Here is an 8,059-nt window from a genome sequence, read left to right as displayed (position 1 = left end):
AGAGCTCTATCTTGGACACTAAGAAATGGAAAAAGCATTGTGGTCTGATGAGTCAGCTCTCATCTTATTTCATACGTTGGGAGAAAGTCAGAAGAGAGCTTTGGTTCACAGCTGATCATCCACTGTGCTGCCCCAAGAATCACCAGATTACAATATTTGAACCCTAAGGGTAACTTCTGGAGCACAGAGTGCATCTCCAGTAATTGGAAGCATTTGGTTGCAGTTATTACTGTTACAGGGAAAAAAATCAGATTTTAACTTTAAGAGGGCGATTCGTTTTTCGAATTTTTTATTTGTATTTTTGCTAAAAAAATAATTACAAAAACTGTGTGTTAGCTCAGATTGTTTATATTTTATTTGAACATCTAAAACTATTTATTATAAAACAAACAAAAACAGAAGAAATCAGTATGGTGGCAAAAACATTTTCACAGCACTGCATTTTATATCATAAAAAGACAGCAAGACGAGATTACAAACATGTCATTGTTTTATTATTTTGCACAATTAACAAACCAGAGTAATTTGTGCATTTGACACAAATTATGAGAAAAAGTTCATGATTGTTTTACGGTCTCAACGCAATTGTTTCTGACTATTGGGTGGTCTTGGGTAGTCTGTAGACACCCGTGGAAACAATAAGTTGGTGGGCTCTGACTTTCTTCTGCAGGAAAGCCTGCAGCTCATTCACATCCATCTCAGTGACACCAGACCCGGCGGCCACAAACATTCGCAGCATGGAGTGGATCCTCTCCAAAGTCATGCTCTCCAGGTTTGTCAGCATGGCCTGAATGTAGGCCCAGAACAGCTGAGAAATAAGGGAAAAGGGTCTTAGCATTATATGGCAAGTAAGGTCCTAAGCAGTGTTACACTACAGTACTATGACAAGAGTTGTAAGTGTTTAAATAACCTGTAGTTTCTCTTCTCTCTGCTCAGACTGTGTTGCGGTGTTGGAGTCTCCCTCCTCATCACTGTCTATGAGCATGACACTTCTGTCTGATCTCTCTCTGCAAGTGCTCGTCTCCTGCACTGTAAATCGACCTCCGGCTTCCTCACGCAGCACACCCTGCTGCTGCCACAGTGCCAACTTCCTGCGCACCATCTCTTGCGGCACGCCCAGGACACCACTCAGCTCTTCCAATGTCCATGTGCCTAGAGTAGGAAAACAAATAGTAATGGAACTTCAGGCACACAAATAATCAAGACTGTATCATTCATTAGAACACTAGGTAGTGCACATGTTCAGAATGATGAGGAGTGCTGATGGTGTTTTTTTATATGTCAAAACCTGGAAACCAGTACTGTGGTTAACACAATATCAAGATATTTCCACTTTATTCTGTGTCATGAAATACATCAGTAATACCCCTTGTATTTTACTTGTTTATCCTTTACTTGTCTTGAAAAAGGTGGTGACTAAACAGTGGCTAAATGGAAATAGGGAGGATGTCAGGGCCTTGTCTACCAAGTAGTCTGCTTTCACATCCTTTTGTGTTTATAATCATTTGCAAACTATTTCCAAATTCCAATGTTTCAGGGGAAAGGTTTTTTTTTTTTTTTTTTTTTTTTTTAAAAGACAAAAAGCACTGTCGGAAGCTCAGTACCTTTGTCCTGGAAGTGTAAAATGATGCTAGCATGGATAGGAGTCACTGTGAGATTTGCGATGGTTCTGTCCTCCAGCTCCACATCCAACGTAACAGATCCCAGGTGAGGCTTCCACCTCAAAGTCCTCATGGCCTACAAAAAATAAATAAAAATAAAATAAAAATCTAAGAAAAAAAGATATGGCTGTATGCATTTTCAACAGAACACTGTAATGAATAATTAAAAAAGCATGTGCATGTCATCACTGGCATGATTCAGAAATCTGTGTTCGGTCAGCAACATAATATCTCTACGCCGGGAGTACCTTGAGTTTTTCAAAGCGGTTTGTGTAGTCCTCCATGGCTTTAGAGATGGCTGAAGGCAGTTCCATCTTCTCGTCCTTCAGCTGGGGCCAGAACTCAGATGAGATGATCATGGCAGACAGCGGTAATGTAGACTGCTCCTCTACAGGAAGACGACTCTCTTCCTCACGGATATTAGTGTTGATCCGCCGAGAGTCTGCTACATCCTGCAGAGGAAGACAGACACGTTCAATATAAATAGCGCACATAATGGAAGTAAATCCATTCAAAGTCACATATTGTGATAACAGGATGACTGATAACCAAGAGATGTGCATTTGTGGACAGGAGCTGCGAAGAGTGCAAAGCATACCTTTAGCATCACTTCACAGTAATGCATGTGGGACTCGCCAAACCTCAGTTTCAGCAGCTCTACGTTGCGAATCTCTCTATAAACGCAAACACAGAGGTACTGTATACATTAGTAACATGGTAAACAAACATCACTGCCTATTCTCTTTTGCTTTAAAGTGCCATGTCATGATTATTTTAGTCTGGTCACACTTTATTTTAAGGTCCAATTCTCACTATTAACTACAACCTTTGCCTTATTGAGGAAAAATTCCTAATTACTGCTTATAAATAGTTAGTAAGGAAGTTAAGTTTAGATATTGGGTAGGATTAAGGAATATGGACATGCAGAATATGTGCTTTACAAGTGCTTATAAACAGCCGATATGCTTTTAATATGCATGCTAATAAGCAATTAGTTAACAGTGAAATTTATTCCCCAAACTGAAGTGTTACCTTTAATTTTCCTTGATCTTTTGTAATAGATCATTACACTATGAAAACTATTAGAATTTAAAACTCAAGTAACACAAGTGTTTTTATAATTATGAAACAAGGTTGTAAAAATGAATCTGCAATTTTCTCACAGATGAATACATTAACATTTATGCATTTGCAAGATATTTATCTAATGTGATTTGCAGTGCATTTAAGGTATACAATATTACATTCATACATTATGTTCCTTGGGAATTTGAACACCCACATTTAAACATCTACAACAACTTCTTTTATTTCTCATTTAAAGTAAATCCAATTTCCACACATTTCTAAAAGATGCAATAGGTGATTGTCTTCAGAAACATTTTTTGTTATGTTTGTTACGTCATCGCCCCCTGGCGAATACCAGGATCTATAAAAGGAAGATGCTGACAATGCAAGAGAGGCATTGCTTGTTGTCTGTTGTTATTCTTTTTGTTCTTGTGATTTGTAGCCGATGATCGACACTAACTTTGTGTATCGTGGGTTAAGCTGTTGTTTTTGTATATCTGCGTGTGTTCGGTGCATTCCCAAAATGTACTTTTTGTTTGAGCTAGAAAGAGTAGCTTAAATTAGGGTATCTTTGGATACTGAAGATTTTCGGATACTTTTTCTTTTTTTAGTGTAGAATTGATAATTGAGTTGGGCTGTGTTTTGATTATACCTTTTGTTTGACTGCCACCCAATTTCCTCCTCTTTTTTCCCTTAGTTGCCTGGGGCTTTATTATTATTTTTCCTTTTGTTACTTATTATGTAAATATCACTGTGAGCTATTTTTGTATATAAGCTTTCCTACAATAACATTGTAAATAAACACTTGTTGCTTGGCTTTAGCGCTTTGGTTTTCATTGCTTGCACTGGTTTTGGACTGAAGTCAAACCCCGAAAGTTAAATGTTATTCCCCATACCCTTTACTAACAACAGGGGACGTAACAATTCTTGCAGGTGAATGGCACATGACGTAGCCCAGTGGTTCCCAATTCCAGTCCTTGCGCACATATCTTTTGTTTCACTTAACACACCCGATTCAGATTACCAACTCATTAGAAGTGAGCTACGTGAATGAATTGTGTCCCGATCGATATGATCCCTACACCGTGTTCATTGCCCCCTACTCCCCGAGCAGGGGTTTACTTCACTTTGGTACATGGGCTGGAATTGGGAACAGGTGATGTAGCCTATTGTTGTAATGTTGTCTCTGGTATTCTGGTCTGTGAGCATAAATTCATTCAGTTGGCTTTGGGCGGGAATTGCAGGGAGGGTGGGACATTCACTTTCAGTGCTATCAGGCTAATGCTAGCATTTTCCAAGATCTCATACTGCACCTTTTACTTTTGAAAAAAGCAGTCTATAAAAAGAGAGCTTATCAATAGTCGATTTAACTTTCATAAAAAAATGGTTCTTTATTGAAAGATTTAAAATAATATTTTAAATATTTCATTATATTTGAAAAATTATATTTTTTATTTATTTTACTTGTATTTGTATTTACTATTTATGTATTGAATTTATTTGTATTTTTTCCTTTGTAAAGAGGCTGTTATTGAAGCTAATAATTTTGGATTAAGTTTGTGTGTGTAAGGTGGGTAACCTGGCTGTGTTGTAGTTGAGCTGATGCAGAAGTCGGTCAGCCAGTACAGTCTTGTACTCATTAATGAAGATCTCTTTACTTCCGTAAATGCTGACCAGCAGACTGATGATGTCAGAAGAGCGCCGTTTAGAGCCGGTTTTATCTACAGAAGCAATGAGAGAGTGCTGAAATGTGGATTACCTGTCAGGACCCAAATTTCTGTGACTGCAGACTGTATTGACTCTATTCTGCACCCATGCCAGTGGCTGGGACATTTGACAGAAATATTCCACAATGAAATAAAACTACATTTAGCATTATTTAGATATTAATATGAATTATATTTAATAAATACTTTTCTTTCTCAAAGAATCCAAAAAAAAATGTATCACAGTTTCGACAAAAATAAAAAACACTAACCTGTGAGAGCATCAGTGGGATCTGGGGTCCAGTCTTCCGGATCACTCCCCTCATCTTCACTATCCTGTGTCTCCAAGGTAACAGGGTCAGCTCGAGAGAGCTCATTGGCTAGATCAGTGCACCCCTCTGCGTCACCCGTCAGACTGCCCACTATCTGACGCACAGTGTCCTCACGTGTTCTGTAATTCCCAGCATTACAACAAAGGATGAACTACTGGTTTACAAAAAAGGCACAACTATCTTGAGACACATATCCCCATTGCAACAGACAAACCTGAGATATTTGCGAATGGGTTGGCAGGCCACTTGCAAGATCACCATAGAGGGGTCGAGCTCTCTTAGGGCTTTAATGGCAGAGATGTAAACAGTGATAATGTCAGATGTGTGGACTCCTGAAGAGGGAAAAGAAACCATGATGAATGTCAAAACATTTTCAGACATGAGTATTTAGCAACTGTGAAAACGGCCCGAATCAGACCTGGATGCAGCAGTCGTGTTTCAAAGGCTGATTTGAGGGAAGCAAGAAGCTGTTGTCTCTGATTGGTCCGTTCCAGACAGAACTTAAGATCCTCGATGGCAGGAATAGACTCTGGAAAATCTGCAACAAATAAGCAGTGAAAACAATTATTTCCAATGAAACAACCGAGATGAGATTACAGGTAGTATGCATCATCAATGGAGTTCTCACCTCTTATGATGCTGAAAAGCTCCTCGATCCTCATGTTAACATAGATACGGCAGAAGAACTGGTGCATGTGACAGTGCCAGCGCTGGAGGAGAGCATTGGCTGGCTGACCCGCTGTGCCATCTGAAGGTGTGACATCGTTGCCCACCTCTTCCACCTTACTGGCAAACACCCTGCTCAGCCATCCCAAAACCTGCCCTAACCACTGGAAACACAGAGCGTCCACCAATAAGACTTAACACAATTACTCAATTAACATTACTTTAAATAGACACTTTAAGATTGAATATTAAAATGTAAAAAAACTAAAACAAATCAACCATATTTATGAAGCCAATAAGTTAAAAAGCTTGTTAATGTTCACAAATAAAAACAAGTGACTAAGAACATTTAATCAATTTACATTATGATTTTGGAAGCACTTTATTTTACAGTCATTTATTACTAACTTACAGTAGTTATTACAATAATTGGGTAGTAACTAAGTAGGCCTGACCCTAACCATAAACTTACTTTAACTTAAACTAGTTACCTTATATTACTCAGTACTTTCTTGGTTAAGTACTATAAGAACACTTCATACATGCATAATTTAAAATAAAGTGCATCTATGATGCTTATGACTATCTGTTTCTTAACCAATTGACCATTTTGAATAAAAATGTGTTGACAAATTTTGTGTTGACAAATGACGCTCATTCAAAATCTACATAGATCAAGTTATACAATTTGGACTCTTAAAGGGATTTTTTATAAACGTTGAATCCTTGTGCATCATTACAAGCATCGTTATTCTAAGGAATCATCTAAAATGAAATAATGTTTTCTGTTATGTATGAAAGGTGTGTACATCATTAAAGTCTGTGAGGAAAGAGCTCTCGTATTCTCCCCTGCAGCGCTGCTCCATCCTCTGCTCTATCAGCTTGTGCAGGATGCTGGTCACAGCCTCAGAGCTCACACGTTCCAACAGCTGTAGTCTGGAGCTGAAATCACAAAAGCATTAATGAAGGCATTATATATCCTAACAATCTACCTCTCCAACAAAGTCACATTGGGATGTTTGGAAGACAACCATACTGCTCATATATATATATATATATATATATATATATATATATATAAATAATTTATTTCCAGAAAAAAAAAACTTCTTGTACAATACAATACCTTTTTGTAGGACACTTTTGTATAATGGATAGTAGATTTGATTAATAATTCTCCTGTGTAATAAAATGTTTGTAAGAAGAATTTTGACTGATGCATTGGATATTCTTCCAAATTTTATTGTTATGCAGTAATAGCTGAGGTTGTCTATGAATATTAGCACACATATTAATGCTCTATTCTATTCAGTATATACAATTTTTTAAGTTTCAATTTCATTAGATGTGATATGATAAATAGTTCTCTTAAAGTAGAATTTGTCTTGCTATTGTCTATTGTGACACTGATGAATATGTAAAACGAAAATGTTTTTTCCACTGAGCTCATTTGCTTCTCCTCTTGTTGGACTCTGAAAATCTCTTTAAAGGTGTCAATTGTGAAAACTACAGTATATGATGTTACAATCTACTTTAAAAAGCTAGTAAATAGTAAACAGTACGTCTTGTGCAATATATAGCATGCTAGTATTCCATTTCAAACATTGACACTACTTGACTTACACAGACATACTGTACATCACTCTCACACCACAGGTACTGTACATTATGTAAGTAATAACTACACAACAGAGGAAAGTATGTATTATTATCAGAAGAACGGTACTTCTCTTTAACTCACAGTATGTGACTGAGATCTTGAAGCTGCTCTAGAGCTTCCAGACACCAACACAGGTGAGGGAGGGTGGCACAGCCTGGGCACAAACCACCTTCCTCGTGTTCCGCTGTCCCCTCCTCGGCCTCTACTGCTTCCCCTGCCTGACTCATGTGTACGGAGAATGTGCGGCTGTAAAACTCCAACACACGCTCGTGCAGCACAGGTGGAGGAGAGAACAGGAGAATGGCACGAATGACAGAGAAAGCTCTCTCAGTAAGACCACGGGCCCCAGAGCCAGACAAACCCCCACGGCTCTCATCCTGCCACGAGCCCAGTCTCTCAAGACCACCTTGAAAAATAAAAAAAGGGAAAGTAAGAAAACGGTAACAAAGTAGACTCATGAAACAACGGATGGGATCAATCTCACAAAGAAAAATCAGGCCACAATTTGCACTAAAATAAAAGGGAAAATGATATATATATATATATATATATATATATATATATATATATATATATATATTAAGATATCAAAACTTTTTAGATTTCACATTATGGGAATTGAAAATGTAAGGAAACAAAATAGAAGGGAACCCAATGTCTAAATAACCATTACTGTATCCTCTGATCACAGTGCAAAAAAGTAATGTTGTTCCTCTGTATTTTTGTCTTGCTTTCCAGTTCAAATGTTTAAAGATTCATAAACCAAGACAGAATTACTTGTTTTCAATTAATCAAGTTTATGATTGAAGTTTTCATTCCCCACTGACAGATTTGTTATAGTTTTAAGCATAAACTCACTTAACTTAGTTCTGTTTCTCAGCCTTCATATCTTCAAGCAAATGTATCTTGATTTAAGAATGTTTTCAATCATTGTTCTGGAATACAGGATATAAATAAGGAGGAAAT

General features: G+C 37.5%; 1 protein-coding gene across 1 annotated transcript in view; it reads right to left on the bottom strand.

Annotated features, from left to right (window-relative positions):
* Positions 1-472: 472 nt before the first annotated feature.
* Positions 473-8,059, bottom strand: part of LOC127993351 (anaphase-promoting complex subunit 2) — an 8,817-nt gene continuing 1,230 nt past the window's right edge. The window contains exons 3-14 of the mRNA XM_052591713.1: positions 7,175-7,499; positions 6,243-6,375; positions 5,396-5,597; positions 5,186-5,305; positions 4,982-5,099; positions 4,708-4,886; positions 4,309-4,450; positions 2,260-2,335; positions 1,910-2,113; positions 1,605-1,737; positions 911-1,152; positions 473-808 (exon numbers count right to left, since the gene is read on the bottom strand). Of these exons, the coding sequence (XP_052447673.1) occupies positions 596-808; positions 911-1,152; positions 1,605-1,737; positions 1,910-2,113; positions 2,260-2,335; positions 4,309-4,450; positions 4,708-4,886; positions 4,982-5,099; positions 5,186-5,305; positions 5,396-5,597; positions 6,243-6,375; positions 7,175-7,499 (2,087 nt within the window). The 3' untranslated portion in view covers positions 473-595. The remainder of the gene's footprint in view (positions 809-910; positions 1,153-1,604; positions 1,738-1,909; positions 2,114-2,259; positions 2,336-4,308; positions 4,451-4,707; positions 4,887-4,981; positions 5,100-5,185; positions 5,306-5,395; positions 5,598-6,242; positions 6,376-7,174; positions 7,500-8,059) is intronic.

The sequence above is a fragment of the Carassius gibelio genome, chromosome A5 (assembly GCF_023724105.1).
Source record: "Carassius gibelio isolate Cgi1373 ecotype wild population from Czech Republic chromosome A5, carGib1.2-hapl.c, whole genome shotgun sequence".
In the NCBI taxonomy this organism is placed as follows: Eukaryota; Metazoa; Chordata; class Actinopteri; order Cypriniformes; family Cyprinidae; genus Carassius; species Carassius gibelio.
The sequence above is the reverse complement of the archived record's forward strand: the minus strand, read 5'-3'. Positions and strand labels throughout refer to the sequence as shown.